Source organism: Sarcophilus harrisii, chromosome 1 (assembly GCF_902635505.1).
Source record: "Sarcophilus harrisii chromosome 1, mSarHar1.11, whole genome shotgun sequence".
Taxonomy (NCBI): domain Eukaryota; kingdom Metazoa; phylum Chordata; class Mammalia; order Dasyuromorphia; family Dasyuridae; genus Sarcophilus; species Sarcophilus harrisii.
Genome location: NC_045426.1, coordinates 214,137,787 through 214,161,606, shown reverse-complemented (window position 1 = coordinate 214,161,606; position 23,820 = coordinate 214,137,787). Strand labels below are relative to the sequence as shown.

The following is a 23,820-nucleotide window of genomic DNA, read 5'->3' as shown; positions in this document are numbered from 1 at the left end:
GCCCTATAGGTCTTTAGCATATTGGATGGATTCTCTGTGGAAGATTTATGTGAGAACATGGATCAGAACTGCCAAGAAAGAGAAGGCATGGCTTTCTTGGTTTCTGTGCCATTGGGAGCAAAATGATGAAATCACAAATCCCCATATTGGTCATTTTTTTCATTATTCCCTAATTTTTTTTTTTAGCATGTTTTCATTCTAGTTTAAATTTTTGATTTGACTTCCTTTAATTCTTCTTTTGATTTGGATTTGTGGTATTCTTACCAGTGCTAATTCTTTCTTAATTTCTTTGAATACATCTTTTCTCCATTTAAGACCTACCTCTCACTATTGTAAACTTTTAAAATTTGCATTATTTCTTCAGCAAATATAATTTTTATTATTTTGGTACTTTATTCATGTTTAAGTTTTGGTTGATTTTTTATTATTTTCTTATGTTATTTTAAAGTCATTTAAATTCTCTTTTAGATTTCTGTTTGATTTTGGGGGAGGGAGTGTAGGACATATGAGAAATCTTTCATTTTATAATCTTGCCTGAAAATCTCAAACTAGTTCTTAAAAGCAACTTTATACCGTAGACTCTTAAATACTTAGATCAATGTTGCCACTTTGATGATTGCTATTTTCATCCAATATGGTCATACCTTCTTTGATAATATTGTTGAGAACAGTTTTGAACTGGCAGTGTTCATTTGTTTTGATTTCGTTAGAAAAAACATAATGTTTTAAAAAGTCTCAGCAATGAAGTAAGGTGGGTACCAAAATGACATATAAGACATTCTATGTCATTATGGGAACAGGGAATGTGGAGTCTATCCTGATCAAGCAGTGGTGGTCATTGAATGTTTTAGAACAAGTTGACCGGAAAGCCAGCCAGGATTCTTTTGACATAAAGTTTATGTTGTGTAACTTTTTATTTAATAGAACAAGCATTTCTTCTTTGCAATGGTGCCTAGTTTCAGTTTGTTTGTTTTTCAGTGCTTTGTTTTCAATTATGTTGATGATGAGTGGACTGGAAATCATGCTACATGAAAATCAGTTGAAGGATAATTAAGCTGAAGAGAAGACTTGGGGAGGGGGTCAGAATAGTTGTCATTAAAGTATTTGAAGAATCGACGTATCAGAAGGAAGAAGGTTTGGTTCAGCTTGATATATAGAACAATTTCCTAACCAGAGTTGTCCAAAAGTGGAATGGGCTGATTTGTGAGCAGTGAATTACTCATTATTGGAATTCTTCAAGCAGAGTCTAGATGACCACTTGTCAATGAGGTTGTAGAAGAAATTCATGTTCAGTTACAAGTTGGTACAAGATGATCTCTGAGTTCTCTTCCAACTCTGAGATCCTGTGATTCCATGAAATTAAGAAGTTACTAGATTAAACAACAACAACAACAAAAAATCCCCAACAATGTTCAGTCATTTAGTACTTGTTACTAAATACTGTAGTCACAAATAATCTTGTTTCTTCAATTGCAATGGGAAAAATACAAAAAAAAAAGTGCTAAAAAATCTGTTATATTTACATAACCAGAGCTACCTCTGTGGCAGATGTAATTTCAATACTCTCGCTGTCTATTGACAATCTCCTAAACTGGTTAGATATACAGCAGCACCCCACTTATCTAATGGTCAGACTTCCAGCAAATACACTCTTCTGGAATAGCTTTTAACCCAGAAATAAGTGGGAAATATATGAAAAAAAGAAACATCAGAGTGCAATATTTTTAAAGCCCATGCACTTTGCTCCACTCATTTCCTTCTCAGGAACAGAGCATATTTGTCTGCAATTCTTGCAAATTTACATGCAGTAGTTGTTTATCTGTTTTTTTCCTCTGGTAGACTTCAATTCTACCTAGAAAATTTTAATTACAGAGTCTGATGGTGAGCAACAGAAACTCTGCACAGGTGATTAGAAGTGGAGAAGGGTATAGAAGAAGCAGAACTATTAACAATTGAAATAACTGAAAATGGAGAACTGAAGCAAACAGGAGGGAGAAATTATACTTACAGCCAGTGCTCGACAAAGACACATCTCCCCACATTATAAAAGAGCACATTTTATATATCATATACTATATAGCACCTAGAGCTGTCTGGAGCAGCATAGCATGGTATTCCTGTTCAGGTAAAGGCAAAACAACTCGCAACATCTCAACATTCCTTAATGACATAAATGATTCAAGAGACAGCCGAACAATTCATAAGAAAAGCATAGAAGTCTTTGGGAATTCAGGGAAAGGCAAAACTAAGCTTTGCACACATCAAAAAGTCCCTGAGGACATCACTGTAGTACATCACAGTACAATAACTGATGTTTTTAATGATGACCCGGAGTCATTAAGTCACTAAAAAAAAGATTAAATTATGCTCAGTTTTCTCTGTTTCCTAAGGCAGAGAAGGATTTAATAGACTTTAGAAAGAATTCCATAAAAAGTATTAAAATTTGAACATTTCCTCACTTAATGGGTTAAGCTTCATTTATCTGGAATAGTCACTAATGCACTATTGATTCATTTCCTATAGCTTCCTGATAAATGAGATGTGACTGCATATGTTTCATTAGTATCAAATTGGCACCATTTAGCTTTAAGAATTGGAAAAAAGAGAGAGAGCATATTATATGTGACATAAACATACAGTACCTAAAATTAAGGGGCAGTGCAGCTTAGTGGAAAGATTTAGAGACACAGGACAGGAGTTTGGGTCCCAGCTCTGCTGGTTACTAGCTATGTGACCTTGCAGATTTAGCTTTTCCAGGTCTCAGTTACTTAGTCCAAAAAATAAGAGTAGGCAGACCAGATGATCTCTAAGTCCTGTAACAGTTCTTAAGAGAAAGTTGCATTGGTCCAAGATCCTGCCACAACACAGAGTTTTATAAATAATCTGCCTTTACAGAAAAATCCAAGCAGTCCTTTCTAATAATGCATTATCTTCAAATTATAGGGTCTTTTAATGGGACTCTACATTTGTGGGTGCAATGATTACATTTTTATCCATGCCAAACAATTTACTCTTCTCAGTTTATTTCCACCTAAGCTATGAGATAAATTGTTAAAATGAAGTGTTTTCAGGCATGCTGTGCACACACACCTTTTTATTTCATGGACATGTTTCTAGATAATGATTGATGTGAAGAACTTTACAAGGTCTATTTATTTTGTGTGTGCATAAATGAAAAATCAGGGCTAAAATGTTGGTATAATTTTTCTCTCTAAAAGGATTTTTTTTTTTTTTGGTTTAAAAAAATTTTTTTGTAACCTCTTTCTTGTTTGGCCAAGAACTCTCTCCGGTCATAACTGTGAAAGATACCTCATCTGGATCTTATCTAAATTTTTTATAGTGCAACCTTTATTAATATTCAAGGTGCATATCCATAAAAATGATTCTTTAACAAACGGCAGTAGCTCTGGGCAAATTTTCAGTTATACAAAATCAGATTTTTCTCTGTCGATATCAAAGGATTCTGCACAACATTAATTTTGGCAGCTATTAACATATGTACAGAAGGATTTCTGAAAAGAAATCAGTATTTTTTCCCTGTTTTTCAATTTTCTTTCCCTAGACTTACCAAATCTAGTCTCAGCTGTATTTTGCAGTAGAAAATCCAAATTCTCAGAAGAAAAAAAAATGCAATATGTATTCCTCAGCAACACAAGAGTAAAGACTCTTTCAAAGTCAAGCCAAACCAAAGATTAATTTCAGCCAATGGTGGAGAATTCAGCAGAGTTCAACGTACAACACTGTCATGGGGTGTTATGCCGGATGCACACAAAAGCTGAAGAATGTAGATTGACAGAAGGCACCACTCCATTCTCCACTGGACAAAGGGTGAATGATTCTCATAGTTCAGTCATCAACAGTCTTTTCATCATTTTTTCTCTCTCTAGTTCCTGCCGTAGAGTCTCAGCACTGTGTAAGAATGAATGATATGATTGATATTGAGAATTATGGGATTACAGAGACATAACAGCAATTTTTGCACTTAAGAACATAGGCTAATAAACACATCTAGGGCATAAATACCAAGAAAATAGCACATAGTATCACAAGATTTAAATCTAGAGATCATTTTTATCCAATTCCCTTGTTTTATGAATGAACAAATTAAGCAAGGCCCAGAGGGTAAAGTAAATTGTACAAGGTCACACAGTAAATGGTAAAGCTAGGATTGGAACTCCAAACCTCTTAAGTTCAAATTCAGGTGAATTTAGTATGTTCCTACTTGGAAAGGTAAGTCATGGTTCAAAAGAGTCTTTCAAAAGTCTCAGAAACACTCCTATGAATTCAATTCACAATGGAAGGAGTGCTGAATCTGAAAGTTGTACAGAGGGTCTAAAGTCCTACTTTTTTGTGAGACCTTGAACTAATCACTTTCCTGGGGCCTCAGTTTCCTTATATATAAAGAGACAGGGTTTGAGCTAAATCAAAGCTTCTTAAACTGTGGGTTGCACTCCCATATGGGATCATGGGGTCGTGAAAAATTTAGCAACAGCAAAAAGTATCAAATATTCTGCTATGATTTAATTATTTATGTGAAAATAAATAAGCATATCCATCTCATTAGTATGATAAATTTGCTTCCATCTTTAATAAATAATAAAATTATATGTATACCAAATAATTGTTTTAAAATACATTTTTAATGATTTATTTTTAGTAAATGTTTGACTTGAATACCTATTTTATATATCTCTATGCCCATATATAAGCTGCATAAAAATTTCTCTGATGAAAAGGAGTCACGAGTAGAAAATATTTAAGAAGCCTTGAGTTAAATTACTTCTTAGGTACTTTCTAATTCTAATTCTAAGATCCTATGATCTATGAACATACATAGAGTCAATAAATAATGAAATCAAATCAGTTATGAGCGAATCTCATTCCAAATAGTATTCTATCATCACATTCCCTTATCCTTGCTTTCTTGCTTTGTTTTGTTTTGTTTTCTTATTCAAGGGCTCTTCTTTTTTCTTTCCCAACTGAAGTATATCTGAAATATTCTTGCAAAAGCTTTAGGAACTCATCATAAATTGTCCCACTCCTCAAATCTATGGGGCAAGAAAACAAACAAGCAGCATCTTCCATTTACAGATTAAATTTCTGTTCTCCATGTCCTACTCATAGAAAGAAAATAGCCTAATGGTTGCCAGGATAGATTTTTCTGCATTAACATTCCAAGTCAGAAGAATAGAAGAATTAAGGTGGGCTTGTTGGAAGATGGGAAGGAGAGAAAAAAAAAGTTCAGTAATATGAGGGATTCCAAATGATTAAGGATCACACTTCTGTTTTTGGCACTTTGCAAGGCTATCTCTCAATCCTGAGAATAATAGAATATTAGAATGTCAGCATGGTAAAGGATCTGAGGCATAATTTTGTTCAATTCCTTTATTTTATGAAGAAAGAACATTTTGTTGTGTGCATTAAAGAAAAAACTAATTGAGCATATAAATATATAAACTTTAACAGTCATGTTTATAGGCTACATGCCTATAAAATCTTGATGATTGCTCTTTCTATACTCTCTTCTCTCTTAACTTTTATATTTATAAATATATATATTTATATATTCCTAGTTCTGCTTTCTTAACTTTCTATTGCTCCATATAAATCTTTCCAAATTTCTTTATATTCTTCATATTCATTTTCATGACATTATAACAATCTATTACATTGATAGATCTTAGTTTATATATTAACATAACATAGTTTTCACTTATTAATCAATTGTTAGACTACTTCTAGGTCTTTGTAATTGTAAATAATAGCTACCATATTTGGAGAACATTTCCAGGAATGGGATTGTTATATCAAAGAGTATGATTATTTTGGGAATGTTATGTCTTACCAGTTTACTTTCCAATTTGGAATTCTAACAACATGTGAGTCAATGTTGCTCTGCACCTCACTAAAATTGAGCTTTATTGCTTTTAGTTATTTGTATTTATTTTTGCCAATTGGATGACTAGGAAGTAGCACTACAGAGTTTATAGGATCATATGGTCATAGATTTAGAGATAGAAAGTATTTTAGAGGTCATTGATTCCAATTCCTTCATTTTACACACTGAAGTCCAGACATATTTAAATGTCAAACATTTCATAAGTATTTGAGGTAGGACACTTATTAATTCTATTTTTTATACTATTCATGAAGTAGAATAGTTTAAAAAGCTATTTCTAGTAATATGTATGTATTCTTTATACATTTTCTTTCCAGTCCCTCAATGCATTATCTCATGGGAGTAGGATATTACATTTGAAAATTTGTTCCTAAAATTTTTCATATGCTAAATTTTTATCTTTTATATTTGCTGAAATATTTCCCCCCACTTATTTTACTTTTAATATTAATTATGTTGCTTAGTGTTGTGCAAATCTTTAAAAAAATTTTTCATGTAATCAAATTTGGTTACCTTGTATTAATAGTATACTTCATTCATTTACTGCAATATTCCAGTGGTTCTCTGAACTCATCAATGTAGTTATGCAGATTGCAGCCCATCCACACCTTTCTGTTTTGAACATTTCACATGTCTTTCCATAAATCTACTATATGAATTTCAATTCAGTAGAACAAGACATTCCTGGTATCCTCTTGATATTATATGAATATGTAGCACATGAACTGTTCAATTGTTATCCAATTGTCTCTCTTGCTATGTGAATGCTCTACCTTTTTTCTGGTCATATATATCTTGGATATTATTATTTATAAAACATCTTTGCATAATTTCAATAGGTTTCAGGCTTCTTGTGCCCATAATGAACCCCTCCATTGCCCTTTGAGGGATTCTCATCTTCAACTTTTTGGTGACTATACTATTCTAAGACTTATCAAGGGAGTGAGGGAAGAAGAGAATACACATTTATTGAGCACCTACTATGTACCAGGCACTGTGCTAAGTGTGCAAATATCATTTCATTTGAACCTCACAACAATATTCCTGGAATAATACTGGTATTAAAAAGATGGATTTTTGTTTTAGGGAACCTCTTAGGGTTCTCTGAAATGCAAAATCTCCCAAAGACAACTCTCTTTCTCCTGTTCAGCTCTAGGCCCAGTTCATTGTCCATTTGTCATTTCTGTACAAGACACATATACTCAGAAAATTCACATTCAAATGTTTAGCATAGTCTAGATTTTATCTACTTGTTTTTTTTTCTGTGTAGATAATTAGGCCAAATTCTTTTGGGTGACTCTGAATTTCATTTAAGAGATCCTTCTGCTGTTCTTAATAATCTACCATGATTCTAAATAATATTTTACAAGCAAGTTTATATGTAATACTGCTTTTTCTTCTTGGTAAGGAGATCACATATATACTGCTTGAGATGATTTCTAGGCTTTTGGTTCCCTCTTTATGGTAACTAACATATACTTTTTTTTTTAAATACACATGCTTTATTATTATGGAAATAATTCGGTTCTTACATTGTACTATATATGGGGAAACAATGCCAAGTTTAGCAAACCAATAGCCAAATTAATGTCTATGAAAACTGATCATGGCAGTTCTTTATTCCTTTTTCTAATCTCTCTGCAGAAACAGGAAGAAGACAGGCTCCAGGGCCAGTTTGTCTCTGGTTCTTTGTGCTGAGGGTTGCTATGACTAAAGAATGCATCTCTAAGTGGCCTGGCTATCAGAGATGATCCTTTCCTGCAATCGCACAGGCTGATCCTCAGAAAGCAGACACAGCTGGAACTATATTCTAACTCTTTCTGGAAGGTTAGAACCTGTCAGAATTTGCCTTCCACTGACCTAGTCTTTGAGAACTTGGCATCCCTTCCATACTATGATGATGAGACATTGATTTATTTAATATTTGAAAATTTTCCTGCCCTTCACAGCTCAGAAAAAGATATTCTCTTTCTTTGATATAATTTTATAATAATGTGTTTTCTTATTTTTAATTTGTTGATCCAGCTGCAATTTAATTTATTTTGTGGGATGAGAATCTAAATTTATTTTTATTTGTAACTACTTAATACCTAATCATGGTTTTTATTGTCTATTGATTTACCAAACACTAATATTTAGTATACATTTGTTTTAATTTGGGGATTTTTATTGTGTTCCACAAGCAGGGCAGTATGAGGGCAGGGTAGAGAGTTAAAGCTGGAGATAGATAGGAAGACACAAGTTCAAATCTTACCACTCTCATAATAACAATGACTACCATTTATATAGTGCTTGAAGATTCACAGACACTTAACATTTGTTATTTCATTTGATCCTGACAACTCTGCGGTAGATGCTATTATTATGGTGTCCATTTTAAAAAGCTGAAGTCCAGAGAGGCTAAGTAACTGTCTAGGATCACCTCACTAGTAAATGTCTAAGGGAGGATTTGAATTCAGGTTTTCATGACCCCAAGTCCATCACTGTATCCAGTATACAGCCTAACTGGCTAAGCTATGTGACCCAGAGTAAATAAGTTAACTTCTCTGCATTGTTTTTTCCTCATCTGAAACATTACCTCTAAGATCACTTGCAGCCCTATGGTCTATTTAAATATCTTTTTTTGTTATTGTTTCTGTCAAGTACTAGATATTTTTGTCAAAATTACTATAATGTATTTTAAAGTCTGGAAGAGGAAGCCCACCTTTATTCACTTCTCCCCCTCTAACTTTTGATATGCTTTTCTATTTATCTATAAAAATTTCATTATTATAGTTCTATAAAAAAACCCACTGATATAGTTGTTGGTATTGTGTTAAAATATTCTTATTATATTGATCTAACCAAATCATGAACAGTAAATTTCCTTCCAGTTATTTACATCATTATTTTTTTCTGCATGGTTTTATATCCAAGTTGGGTCTTTTGTTTATTTGTTATACTGTTGCAAATATAATGAAGCAAAAATTCTACTACAGTACTCACTGTGGTGTGTGATGGAGGTGATCTAAAAATCTTAAAGGTTATGTCAGTGGAACAAAAGCTGTGATATGATCTCCCAAGGCTTTAAGGAAGGCCCCTGGGGACCTTTTTCCAAGTCTATTTTCCAAGGAACAGGTTAGCTAAATATAGAGTGGCTCACCACTAGCCTAGTGAGAAGTTCCAGAGTTACATGGACTTTGGGTAATTTAACAATTGGAAAAACATAAAACAAAACACAAGAAGCCTTAGTTTAGGCCTGGGAATCACAGTTCCTTAATTGTTGTTTTATTAGTTGTTTGTTTTTTTTTTTCATTTTTAAAATAGAGCCTAGTTTAACTTTCATGCTGTTGCTTTTAAATTTATATGTCTGTGTTTACACATACCTCCCCCCCCCACCCTCCCCCCCCCACCCCCACACAATTTTGTTTTTTAAAAGTCAAATTGGCTGCACTGAGCAATCTTCTCTGGTTTCTCACCTAAAACAGAAGGGAGAAAAAGCTTGAGATTTCTAGTAGCAGTGAATAAAATGGCATGTATAGCCCTTAAGGAATAATCCAAAAGCAGGAGATTGAAACAATTACACTTGATTTCAGTAAATCAAATTTTAGAAATCTGTTTTTTAAATAATACAAATATCTGTCTTAACTCCAGTGCTGTAAAAGTGTTATATTTTACATAACCATAAGCATCTAGCACTTAACATAGTCCCTGGCAAATGTTTAATAAATGTTTATTGATTGATTGAAATACCTGTCTGGCAGAGAAATAGGCTTTCGGGCAAATATCGTTTGCACTGTTGAGACTGTGTCTGTCAAAGGCCTCATAGTGGCTTTTGGAGTCAAAGGAGATGATTTTCCAGTATTACACTGTAATTTGCTTTCTCCAAAGTCTGCCTAAGAATAAAAGAGAAAAGAGGAAATTTATTTTTGTCTACTATTTTTACCTTGTGAGCTTCTCCATAAAAACTTCAGATAAAATATCTTTTGACCATTTGTCTATTGGAAAATCTTGTTTTTATAAACTTGAGCAAGATTCTTACATAAATGAGAAATTTGGCTGCAAAGATTTTTTTTTTCCTGAGAAGGTAAAAATGGATTCATGATTTAGACATAAAGGGTGATACTCTAAGCAAACTAGGAGAGAAATAGATAGTTTATTTGTCAGCTCTTTGGAGAAGGGAGGAATTTATGACCAAAGAAGAACTAGAGAACACTATGAAATACAAAATGGATCATTTTGTTTACATTAAATAAAAAAATCTTTGCATAAACAAAACCAATGCAATCAAGATTAGAAGTGAAGTAGAAATCTGAGAAACAATTTTTACAGCCAATATTTCTAATAAAGGCCTCATTTCTAAAGTAGATAGAGAACAGATTCAAATTTATAAGAATACAAGTCATTTCCCAATTGACAGTTAAAGGATATGAACAATTTTCAGATAAAGAAATTAAAGTCATTTATAATGATTTAAAAATGTTCAAAATCACTATTGATTAGAAAAATACAAATTAAAATAAAACATTCCAAAGGAATGGGAAAACTGGGACATTAATGTATTGTTGGTGAAGTTGTAAACTGATCTAGTGATTCTGGAGAGCAATTTGGAACTATACCCAAAGAAAACTACAAAAGTATAAAAACTATAAAACATATCTTTTGATTCAGCAGTGTTACTTCTGACTCTATATTCCAAAGAGATAATAAAAGCAGGAAAAAGACCCCAATATTGAAAAATATTTATTGCACTTCCTTGTTGGCAAGGAATTAGAAATTGAGTAGATGTCCATAAATTAGGGAATGATGAATAAGTTATGGTACATGAATGTATTGGAATACTATTAATTTATGAGAAATTATGAGTAGACTGATTTCAGAAAAGTCTGGAATGACTTATATGAACTGACGTTCAGTGAAGTGAGTAGAAATAGAACATTGTACACAGTAACAGCAAGATTATGTAATGATCAACTATGATAGACTTAGCTCTTTTCAGTAATGCAGTGATCCAAGACAATTCCAATAGACTTGGGATAGAAAAATGCTATCTACAGAAAAATACCCAGAAAAATAACTATGGAGACTGAATATGGATCAAAGTATGGACAATTTCACTTTTTTGGGGTTTGTTTGATTTCTCTTTTTTGTATTTTCTCCCCTTTTGTTTTTATTTTTCTTTTATAACATAACTAGTATGGAAATATGTTTTAAAATGATTGTACATGTATAACCTATATCTTGCTTGAGGTCTTGGGAAGGGGGAAGGTATTAGAGTGAGGGAGGAAAAATTTGGAAGGCAAAATCTTACAAAAATGAGTGTTGAAAACTATCTTTATATGTAATTAGAAAAATAAATATTACTGAAGAAAAAAATATTTTCCCCTTCTCTATTACTTGTTTATCTTTTCTTTTGAACTATTTTATCTTTACAAAACCATTTCAACGTTATACGATAAAAATTATTCATTTTATCTGACTTCAACTATCACCTCTCTTGCTCTTAAGTGTATTTATCTGACCACAGCCTTTCTCAGGAGCTCTAGATCTCCAATTTTAACCATCAATGGGTTTAACTAACTGTTGGTTGGCGTTTTGTCCTCATTTCCTCCCTCTAGTGGTAGATTAAAGTAGGGTTTCAGATCTCAAGACTTGAATCTAAGGAGTGATTTGCCAGTGTCTCAACTTTTTATCCCAACAAGTTGTGCCAATCAGAAGATTGGGATGTTGTTTAGAACAAGGCTCTTGTTTGGTCAGTCCAAGGATGTACAAGCAGACTCATAATTTAAATAATTTAAATTTCCTTCTTGAGGAAACCTTCCATGACACCTCGGCCAGCAGTAATCTCTTCATTTTCTGAATTCCCGTATCATTTTATTTATATTTCTCTTAATACACTTAATGTACTTTTCAATCCTTTCGTTGCTTAAAAAGGCCGAGGTCTCCCATCTCATCCAGTGCCATCTCCAGTTGTCTTGATCTATATTTGATGACTGGACCCAGATGGCTCTGGAGGGGAAAGTGAGGCAGGTGACCTTGCCCAGGCCTCCCTCATAAATCTAATCACTTCCCTCATATCATGGCCCTCTTTGAGAATGAATTCTTCTTTTTATTATCATTATAGTTCTTTCTCCTAGAGAATTGTAAATTCTGTGAGGGCAGGGAACATCTTTTATTCACCTCTGTTTTTACATAATCCCAGCACAAGACTTCCAATAAAAATAAGTGCATTTTGAATTTAAGATGGTCCACAATAGCAAGATACAATACTTTAGTCGAATAACTAAGAAATTAACTGTAAACTGCTCAGTAAAAGTCCTTGGACCTCAGTTCTCTATATAAAGAAGCCTGAGCCTTGGAGCAGAGTAACCACAATGATTTTAGGAAGGCTGACTAAATACTTTCCCCATGTCATACATGCAGACAATGTTAAGACTCCACACTTTGTAGGAATTGGACCTTGAGGGAGTAAGTTGCCACATCAATTCATAATTAATATATAGTCATCAGTGGGCACAATAGATAGAATGTTGGGACTGAATTCAAATCTAGCTTCAGACATGTCCTGTTTGCCTCATTTCCTCGACTGTAAAATGAATAAGAGAAGGAAATGGCAAATCACTGTAGTATTTTTGCCAAGAAAAATCCAAATGGATCACAAAGGGACTATTATGACTGAAACAGATAACAACAACTTTAGGACTGAATAGGATTGATTGGATGAATTATTTCTTAATATTGAGTCACATGATCCCTGTTCCCCGAGCTGGGACCCTGGGGAGGGGGGGTTATATGATCTCTGGAGGGATGAATTTTGAACCCTGAGATATAGGAAGTTGCAGGAAGGGATGTGACCTATAGGAGGCAGCCAACATTGGTGACCATTGGTCAAAGAAGGTTATTTCCTTTTAGTCTATCCAGTGAGGAGGTTCAGGTCTTTTGCTTTTAAACCCTGGACAATCTGGAAGTTGGCCAAATTCTAGGAGCACATGGTGAAGCTGGGATGGCTCCCAGGTGTGCCTGGGCCTCTCCCTGCAGGGATTAAATAAATGCTTTCTCTTTGTACCTGATGATGTCTCTGATTAGTTCATTTGGGAAAGGGGGTTTTGCACCTGTCCCACACAGTTCTGGGGGGCTCAGCTGGGATCTGTGGCTTCCCAGAGAGATGGCCGGAATTCTGATTCAAGGTAGGTGCCAGGTTGGGTTCTCCAACTGACCTTGAGATCAGACTCTCAGCCTCCCTCTCCATGAAGAATGGGCCTAGGAGAGATACTCGGATACAAACAGAAGGCACACAAGTCTTTTTTTTTTTTTTTCCTTCTGGCTAATTTTTTAATTGGCAATATTTTGGAATATATTTTTAAATAACTTTTTATTGACAGAACCCATGCCAGGGTAATTTTTTTACATTATCCCTTGCACTCACTTCTGTTCCGATTTTTCCCCTCCCTCCCTCCACCCCCTCCCCCAGATGGCAAGCAGTCCTATACATCTTAAAGAGGTTACAGTAAATCTTAGAAACAAAATATGAGGCACACAAGTCTTAGAAGATGAAACCCGGGTGAGAGAGAGCCAGGTAACTTATGCATGTGTGATCCCAGATCCTGTTCATGTGCCCTTAAACTCTCCTTGTGGGCCCTGGGATCATCAAGCCTTGGATGATCCAGATTAAGGAGTTCTGTTAATGTAGCAGTACCCTGCTACGTTAAAAAAAAGTGGGTATTTCTGTTGTATGTAGGAAAGTGGGGCAGGGATGGTCTCTTCCATGTAATTTTTGTGTTTGTCTTTGTGCAGAATGTCTTTGCCCTGTTTGCTCTGTGAGCTAGAATTTGTTAGGGGAAAAAAGAGAGAGAAAGGTCTGACTTTCTTGTAGACTCCAAACTTGTTTGTAAACTCCAAAATTAGAGCTTTACAAAAAATCCACTGGGAATAATGGTGGGGGAATTTGGCAATTGGTCATTTCAAATTGGTCAATTGGTAAATTCAATTAAATTGGAAAGGATCCTGTAAAGAGTGAAGATGGTAGTTTTCTTCTTTTTTTCCTCATTACCTGACTGCAGCAGGGCCATGTGGGGCCAGAGGGAGAGAAAGAAACTATGTTGTTAGTGAAATTCATTATTTGAAATATGATAGCAAAAGCAGTTTTATATTTATTTTTCAAGTCTATAGCTGCTCTAGCAAGTTTGTTGGAATCGTGAGTTTTCTGAAAGCAATTTATTTCTATTAAAGTATCCCATCTATCTTCAGCAAATTATTTAATGTTTAATTAAATACAAAATGATCTCCTTGTTTAAGGAATATGATTAAAAAAAACTAGAGCAGAATTTTAATCTTATCTGATAATTTGATAGGGTTATTTCCAAAAGTTTAATTTTTTTTTTAGAATGAAGAGAGTATTAATGTTAAATCTGAAAGATTCTTTTATGTGGAAATAGGATATTCTGTGTGAGTTAATTGATTGTATCGAGTCATCTTAAAGTTGTACCATTATTTAAAGGGACTCTGAGAATAATAGTTTTTGCTTTTGTCCCTTTGAAAATGTTTCTGTTATGGACAATATGCAATTTAGAATTTTTCTTTATGTATTGGGTATTTTAAAAGCAAAATGATCTGTGTAATGTTGAACCTTGAACCATCTACTTAGATATAAAAGATAAACTGTATAAGCTGTGAATTTTCTAGGATGAATCTCTTACTGTGATCCTTGAGAGCTAGACTCATCTGAAGCTTTGATTAATGATAATTGCTGTAGGAGACAAAATCTCTTAGGACTGCAACTGATATAATTTGGAGTTTTAAATTCAGGAATGACTGTCTGGATACATCATCAATCCAGTGCTCCACCATCTGAAAGGAATATGCCATAGGCTACTCAGAAGTTGTTACAGGTGGGAGTTAGTATCTGGGTACGAATTAGAAGGACGATCTTGACCTCTGCTGAAGGTAGGATCCTTTTGACTCAATTTCCCAATGGTGTTCTTTTGGATGAGAACCCACTTGATTATTCCTGAGTCTAGCTTAAGGTAGAATTGTTAAAAATTAGGACAGTTGCCTAACTTATAAAATACAGTACAAGTATATAGATATTTTAATTTGCTGCCCAGCCTTAGAGGACTTTCTTGGTTACTGGGGCTAGATTTTCTTTATCTAAAGACCTACTTCCACCCAAGTATTTGGGGCCACTCTCACTTTCTCTTTTGTTTATTGAGAGAAAGCAGGAAATCTTATCATGCCCTGATTAGACTTAGGTTTTTTTTTTTTTTTTTGGATCCCTAAATCTGCCTTTTATTTTTTTTTAAACAGGGTTTTTTAGAGTCTTTTACACTGTATGTTGATGGAAGGCAGGACTAGGTCCTTGGGGTCTCTGGAATCCCAATTCTAGACACCTGTACTAATTGGGTAAAAATCTTCCCTTGTAAGATTCTAGAGTTTTTGCTGGAAGAGATCATATGCACTGAAGGGCACATGTTATACACATTGCACCCACTCCTTTGAGGAAACAAAAGCCAGAATTTGGGAAAAACATTCTTTGGTATCTATCCTACGAAAGCTGTCTGGATGAGAGGCATTTATGATAGCCTCATCTCCCCCCAGCTTTCTTCTGGGTGGGGTTCCTGGTTACTGTCCCTAGTAACCTCCATATTAACTCCACCTTTGTTTATTTTTTCTCTTTTACTCATATTTAATTCTTATATTTTAACATACCTTTGAGAATTGCTTCTTTCAGACTCCAAATCATGAAATTTCAATCATTTGGTCAGCCTGAAATCACCTGAGACCTGATTCTGACACTCAGCACCTGATATTGCTGCTACTGCCTACAAGTCACTTATCTCTCCTCTTAAGTCCGGACCCCACTGGGCAAGGCTAGCTCTATGCACCTTGTCAGCCTGAAGCAGCTCCAGAAGATGAGACCTTTGTCCCTTTGTCCTAAATGAAGCTGGATCTGGACTGTTTGAGGTGGGGATGGTGTAACTATGCACCTGAGGCCCTCAGGCCTCCACAGTGCTGTATTCTATGACTGCCAGATGTCAATCTGTTCTGTGATGACGGGGTTTCCAAGACAGATAGTGGGAGTTGGTGAAAACGGGGTCTGATTCCTGTTCATTGTTTTAAGCAACAATATCCTGTCACCCGAAATGCTAATGCACTTAATCATTAGAGTAGTTCAAGTTCAGGAGTAGCTAAAGTAGTTCCTGAAAGCTTTCACTGATGGGGCAGGGGTCAGTTCTAAATTATAGAGGGCAGATTACAGTTTGTACTGAAGAGGGACCAGCCTGAAGGCCCGGGTCACAGAGATGTATATATTGGGATGAGAAATCTTCAAACGGATGAAACTCGCTTCACCCAAAAGTAACAATGATGCTAAATGTTCATGTAGTACATTCAGTTTTGCAAAGTGTTTTACATATGTGATCTCATATGATCCTCACAACTGCTGCAGACAACTATGATTTAGATTATGAATGGATGTGACTATTTAAGGTGAACAATTCCCTCTATATCCAACTCCTACAAATTATGGAGAATATGTTCTTGAATGCAAAACTTCCCTGCAAACCATCTCAACAGTTTATTCATGAGGGGAAGTATATATTGAGATAAATATCATTATTATGTTCAATTTACAAGTGAGAGGTAGGTATTATTATTATTATTATTATCATCCTTAATTTACAAATGAGAAAACTATTAATGGACCTTTTCCAGATTCACATAAGTTAGTAAGTATCTGAAGTAGGATTTGAATTCTTGTCTTCTTGACTTCAAGACTAATAGGCTAACCACAGCAATACCTCACTGCATTAATGCAGCTCATTATACCTGGAAGGCTGCCAACATGTTATTTGGGGATTTTTGTGCAGCTATAGCAGGTTCAGGTTCTTTTAACTCCTGAGATACAGTAAAATCACATACTCTAGAGGACCAGTCTCTAAAGTGAGAGAAGTGTTTTGGCCCAAAGGAATAGGATGAGATCAACCAAGTGGACATTTGCCTTTTACTTAAAGAACTCTAAGGAGGGGTAACCCACTATCTCCCAAGAAAACCCATTTCACCTTTGTTTAGCTGTAACCATTAGAAAAACTTCCTAAAATTTGCCTGCTTGCATTTCTCCCACAAATGCAGGAGGAGAAACCTCTGGCTCTGTTACCACTTCACTCTCTCTCATGTGATTTCTCAGAACTACTGCATCTCAGGAGTTGAAAGAGACTTAATTTGCTGTAGCTGAACAAAAATCCCCTATATAACATGCAATAAGGTCATTTGGGTGACCTTGAGCAACTGACTTGAACTCTCTGAACCTCTGCTTTCTCATCTGTAAGATAAGAAGGTTGGCTTAGATGGTCTTCCTATAGTCACACAGGCACTAATTGGTGGAGCTTAAACTAAAATGCAGGTTTTCTGCCAAGTGAATTGCTCTTTCCGAATTTGGCTTGTGTTTTATAGAGACATTTGGCATGATTTTCTGATATTCTATTTTTGGAGTGGAAGAGACTCATTCTGATTTGGGGATGATGTTTTAGAAACACATTTTCTGTTGTAGTTTCTACTTACAATTAGCTGTGGTGCTGTTGTGAAAGGATCCAAAAAGGGATTAGATGGATCAGCAGGGAAGGTCTTTATCTTTCAAAAAAAACAAAGAGATAAAGAGAAGGATATTATTTTTATTGCACAAAACTAAAGGTGAAATCGAGTATTTCAAACTTTAGCACTATGTTTTAGAACGTAAAACTGAATCAGTCCATGATAGTGAAAAAATATAAAAGTAAAACCTCAAAACATAGTTAGATACTCAAAGAACAAAGGTGAAGAGCTAACTAGGTGGCTTCATCCATGCAATTAGACTGTTGTGCAACCATAAGAACAATACCTTGATTTGTATTCATGCTTACCTGATGGAGGGCCGGTGGTTGGTCTCATCACAGAGAATACCCCTCATCAGGGTTTTCTTCATTGTCACAGGGATCACCAGGCATGCTGGGTCCCAGTGGCAAGACAAGGCTCTCTACATAAGAGGGTCACATTTGTTGTTGAAAAGACTTACTCAAAAATTGGGGGGTAGATAATGAGGAAAAAGCTACTTCTTGGATTCTGCTCACTACTGAATGCAGTGAATTAGTTCAAGAGCCTGGTGGCCCCAGTGCCATGACAGTTCCCTGAGGAAGACATTGAAGATGCACTTCCCGTAGATAAATTGGGTTATGGGGGTGACCTTCCCAACGGAAAGCAGAATCTGCAGTCAGAGCATTCAAACTATGGTTGATTAATGTTTGCTAATCCATATTCAAGAACTTCAGAGTGGTTCTTGTAGCCTCATGACACTCTAAGGAGTGAGTCAGGGTTGGAGTATGTGAGATATTATAGGTAGAACAGTTCTAAAAATCACGAGGTTCCTAAGGGTGTGATGGTCTAGTTCTGATGCTAATCCAGGGATTATCACCTCTTTTGAAGGAGTCCCAAAATGACCTCAATAGGGGCTCTCTGGCTGTCCCCCTCCCCAAATGCTCTTTGCACCTTCATTTTGCCTTTATACTTTACCAGTTAAACATAGCAATCAGTGCTTCATTGCAACAGATTTGGTGCAGGTAGGAGGGGAAGGGGCTTCCAAAGTCTGCTGACACTAAATTGTGACAAGTAACTAATAATCCAATAGATTTCACTAAGGGTCAATTTGTCGGTGAAAAACAAGGTATTGTAGTGATCTACTCCCCCCATCCCCCCACCATATTTTGCTATATTTACAGTATGAGCTAGATGGTTTTATCTATATGAAATATAAGGAAGGGGGTTTATAAAGCAGGGGGGAACATTCCCCTCCACCTGATAAAAATTTGGTGAGGGGAAGCGTTCTGTCTTGGAAACACACCGATGATAAGTGCCCAGAATGACTGATAACTTAAAAAGAAACTATTCTTACATTTTTGGTATTGAATACAAGCTGTGGCATCTAAGGTAGAGCTTAGGTCTATAGAACCACGAGTATTCTCATCCTTCCAGCGGCCACCTTTGCAGGACACTCTCAAGGCTGATGGGCGTCTACATAGCTATACCTACCAGCCTTGTTTTGATTGGAGGGCCCATGCAAGCTTCATTTTTCTCTTCTTTCATTTGAATAGAAATTTGAGGATAGCAACGAGAGTGTGCAGGATTTATGGCACTGGAGGACTCTGCCTGCTCATAAGGAGAAGGGAGAAGAAGAGGAGGAAGAAATGAGAGGAAAGGAAAGAAGGGGAAAGTGAAAAAAGGGAGAGAGGGAAGAAAGGATGGAAGGAAAGAAAGGGAGGAAGGAGGTAAAGCGCAAGAAGCATCCATCAACTTTACACCACTCACGTGTTGGACACTCTAGGGCTCCCCCCACTCCCTCTCTTCTCCCAACTAGTTCCTTACACCCCTCCAGATGGCTTCTTGTCCCTCCCTCCCACTTGTTTTCCTCCTCCTTCATTTCTCTGAGACTCTTCTCCTTCTCTCCAAAACACAAGTCTTTTTTTCTATTAACAAGATGACAAATCAATAACCTTAGCCTTTTCCCACACCCAAACTTAAATGTATTTTGGAGGATGTGTGTGTGTGTGTGTGTGTGTGTGTGTGTGTGTGTATGTGTGTGTAGTTTGTATTAAAAGAATATGGCTTAGTTCTGAATTGCCACTTTCACTTGTTTTCATTTAGGTCTTTTGAATGTCCTTGAAAGAAAAATCTGTGTTTGCATTTTTGCTCTCTATATGTCTTAAAGATATAATTGGGTTGAGAGAGAATGCCTTTTCTGATTCCCTATAGTTCCTTTCCCAAGGCCCAAGACAGTGCCGTGCATATAGTGAAAGCCAAGGAATATTTGATGAGTAGAATGCACAGATGATAAATGCTCAGCTATAATGATTGTAACTCAAATTCCAATACTAGTTTTTATTTTAAATTTGAATCACTGAATCAAGAAAATGATATTTTTCAGTATTAAATTTAATTCAGACATTTAGTAGGTATTGACTATGTGAAAGGCACTGTTTTAAGTATTGGGGCGACAAAGTTAAAAAAGCACCACCAGCCCAGTCCTCCCTCAGGAGGTGTATTGAATACTGGGTGGGTGGGATAGACACATATACAAATAAATGATAGAAAGCAGAATGGAATAGGGCCGAAGAAGAGGTACAGACAAAGTGCTCTGGAACAATCTGAAGAGGGAGAAAACACTCTCATCTGGGGGGAATCAGGGAAGGTTTCATGGTGCCTGAGGTAGGCCTGGAAGACAGAGGGCTCCAGCAGGCAGAGATGAGGCACAAATGCATTCCAAGCATGGGGGACAGCTATATGAAAGCAGAGAAGTGGGAAAACAGCTAGTAGTTCAGTCTAGAAAATAAATAAACCATGGCTCAAAAAGGTAGGTTTGAGTCAGTGTTAAGTATCAGTATAATCTGAATAAGGAGCCGTGGAGAATTTTTTAACTAGGTGGTAATTAATCAGGCCTATGTACTTGAAAGATTATTTTCGCAGCTAAGGAACTTTTGTTGTTATTTATCTTGCTATAGAGAATAAAAAGAGGCCTCCTGTCAGAATTCACATTCATCATTATCCAAGGAAATTTTAAGATCTTTTTTCTTTTTCTTCAGACAGTTCATTAGTCTTTTAGATCAAGGATTCTTAACTTGCAGTCCACAGATCCCCAAGGGATCCATGGACAGATTTCATGCATAAATTCAGGTGGAGGAAAATATTACATTTTTACTTAAATATAATTGGTTTCCTTTGTGACTCTATTTGTATTTTTAAAACATCATTCTAAGGAGGGATCCATAGGCTTGACCAGATACCATGTCTCCATGACACTAAAAAGATTAAGAACTCCTGCTTTAGATTATAGGTTTTCCAAGGTTTTGTAGTTCAATGTAGACACATTTTAGGTGTGTCTGGCTCTTCATGTTCCTGTTTGAGATTTTCTTGGTAAAGATACTTGAGTGGCTTACCATTTCCTTCTCCAGCTCATTTTACAGATGAGAAAACTGAGCCAGATTGGATTGTGTTTTGCCCAGGGTCCTATAGTTAGTCTCAGGTCAAATTTGACCTCAGGAAGAAAAGTCTGACTCCAGTTTTAATGAACAGAAATTTGCTTCTTTTTTTTCCCCCCTAAATTCGGAAACAGATACATCTTTAACATTTATTCCTTTGAGTGTGCTTTTTTATCATGTATTCCATATTTTTAACATATTCTAAGCTGAGTTACATTGGGGTCTTCATCCTGTGTAGCAGAGAGAGCCTGAATGAAGACAGAATCTTTCTCAAGGAGAAAAGTCAGAGGGTGAGGTGAAAAAGGTGAGTTTGTTTGCATAGTACTATGGCACTACTCCCCCAGCCTTTGCTTCTAGAGGGGCCATAGCAGCCACTTCTGAGATATACCAGGGAATACACTCTAATTTCCCTCTGTCTCAAGGAAAGGGAAATTCAGTATTAGGAGCCTCCAGATATCATTAGGAGAGAACCCTCAGAGAAGACAAACTTCCTGAGAGGAGGAAAAATACAGTCAATGTTTCCACGCTGTAGTTTCTCATTTTATTGTTTGGCCTTGGGGGCATATTCATAACAAGTTATGAAAACTTACGATATATTTGCCAGTGAGCCAATCAAGATAATGTGATGAGGTCTGATTGTATTCCAGCTAGGAACAATGGCCTTTAGACATATCATCCAGACCTTTATCTCCAACTGACTTTACTTGAGGGTCTTAAACAGCACTACTAATCTTCCCCTCAAAATTTACCCCTTCTCTTAATTTTGTTATTTCTGTTAATCCCATATAACCTTTCCTTCCAGACTCAGAACCTCAGTATCATGTTTGATTTCTTCTCTCATTCTAGCCATCTCTTTAAAATCCTGTGGATTCTATTATAATAATCTCTCTCATATCAATCCCTCTCATCAATTTGCAAAGATCTTACTTCAGGCCCTTATACTTTCTTGCCTGGCTTATTTTAATAGCCTCTTAACTGGTTTTCCAGTTTTTTATCTCTCTGACCCACCATTCACATGGCTGCCTCAGTAATCAGATCATGTCACTGCTCTTACTTAAAAAACTTTAGTGATTTCCTATTGCCCAATGAATAAAGTAGAAACAAACTGAATTTTTAAAAATTGTATATGGTGTAGCTTAAATCACAAACTGAAATAATTTTCCAGGGTTTCAGCTTTCTGGAATCACAAAATCAGAGAATTTCAGAGTTGGAAAGGACCTCATTGATTCATATCCAATATCTAGTCCAATCCATAACTCCAAAAGAATTCCCATTATAACATACTCAATAGAATGGTTGTACAGCTTGTTCTGAAAGGTCTCCATTGCTTTCCAAGGCAGCTCATTGTTAAGATTTTTTTTTTCTGATATCAAGTTTAAGTCACCTCTTTTCAACTTCTTTTCCCATGATAGCCCTTTAAATACTTGAAGGCCAAATCTTGGCATTCAACGGAATGGTAGAGATCATTTAATCCAATCTCTCATCCAATAAAGATATCTCTTCAACAACATCCTAGGAATCATCTGGCCTTTCTTTGAACACTCATATTGAAGAAAAAAATCATTACCCAGTGAGATATCCTATCTCATTGTTGAACAGATTTAATTGTTAGTTTTTTCTTGAAAGACTCTTTGCTTCACTGTAATTTCTACTCTACTGCCTTCAGTTCTGTCCTCTGGAACTTTGGATAATCAATCAAACCCTTCATCCCTATGGCTGTTCTCTTCCTATCTCTCAAACACTACTGCAAAAAAAAAAAAAATTAAATCAAACTGAGTAAAATGATTTATTAAGCTGTCTTTATTCCTTCAGGAATTTGGTCAGACAGGACACCATCAATGCTCACACAATGGGCCAGATTATCTGGGGCTTAGCTTCAGAGTAATGACATACTTTAAAATAATTTTTAAGGTTCAGACCTCTTAATGTCAAATATTTTTGGAGGAGTTTAACTCAATCTTAAAAATGTTTTGAGCTATCTATATCCCTCAGGTTGTATTTGTCCTATTTTCTTTTTTCCTTCTTTCCTTCCTTCCTTAGGGGAAATGGAGAACTCTAATCATTATTGCAGAACCTTTTATGATTATATTGAATTGCTTTTAAGCTATCTCTTCTCTAAGCTAAAAACACTGAAATTTTTAGCTTTTTCTTCCTACATCTGCAGTGATGTCTTCCCACTGAAAATGTGTTGTGTTTAATATTGGTTTTTGGTTTTATCTTGAGACCATTCCAGGGTTAATTCAAAGAATCTTAGACATGGAAGGGACCCCATAGGCCATTTACAATATTCCCAACCACAAATCAGTTATCATTCAGCATGAGCTAGATTTCCAATGAGGAGGAATTAGCTACCTTCTGAAATTGTCCATCCCATGTCTGCATAACTATATAGGATATTTTATCTTATATCAAATATAAATTTACTCTTTTTTCAACCTCTGTTTCTAGTGTTGCCCTCCATCAAAATAAATTCCTCTTCCATTTGACAATCTTTCAAATATCTGAAGATAGCTATCAGGTCCCCCCAAATCTTCTCTTTTCCAGGCTAAATATCCCTACTTTCTTCAATAGAATCTAATAGGAATTAATCCTTAATGTCAAAGTAATTTTTCCTTATGAGCAGATCTAACCATCTATACAACCAACTCCAGTGGCTTCCTCTAAGCCTTTAAAAGAAAACATAAATATTCCTTTTAAAACTCTATACAACCTGGTTCCATCATACCTTTCCAGTTTCTCTGGACATTACTCCCTCCCCCACATTCTTTGTGTTCTTCTCGCACAAGAATCCATCTCTCATCATCTTTGCACTCTCCCTTATTCCCTGCCTGGAATATATTCCCTTTTTACTTCCCTCTCAAAGAGTCTTCCTCTTCCATTAAGATATAGCTCACATATTTTCTGCAATATTCATGCCTTTCTTCCCAAATTGTTGTTCAGTCA

At 35.7% G+C, this 23,820-nt stretch overlaps 1 protein-coding gene across 7 annotated transcripts in view; it reads right to left on the bottom strand.

The window, feature by feature from the left end:
* Nucleotides 1-483: 483 nt before the first annotated feature.
* EPB41L4B (erythrocyte membrane protein band 4.1 like 4B) overlaps nucleotides 484-23,820 on the bottom strand; it is a 237,269-nt gene continuing 213,932 nt past the window's right edge. For 3 of the 7 annotated variants that reach the window (XM_031969236.1, XM_031969255.1, XM_031969274.1), the window contains 4 exons: nucleotides 18,935-19,054; nucleotides 17,435-17,503; nucleotides 9,632-9,774; nucleotides 1,981-3,909 (listed from right to left, as the gene is read on the bottom strand). In XM_031969236.1, the coding sequence (XP_031825096.1) occupies nucleotides 3,840-3,909; nucleotides 9,632-9,774; nucleotides 17,435-17,503; nucleotides 18,935-19,054 (402 nt within the window). In that variant the 3' untranslated portion in view covers nucleotides 1,981-3,839. Of the gene's footprint in view, nucleotides 1,344-1,980; nucleotides 3,910-9,631; nucleotides 9,775-17,434; nucleotides 17,504-18,934; nucleotides 19,055-23,820 lie in introns of those variants that run through there. The other 4 variants (XM_031969264.1, XM_031969281.1, XR_004234294.1 and 1 more) reach the window with 3 other exon arrangements.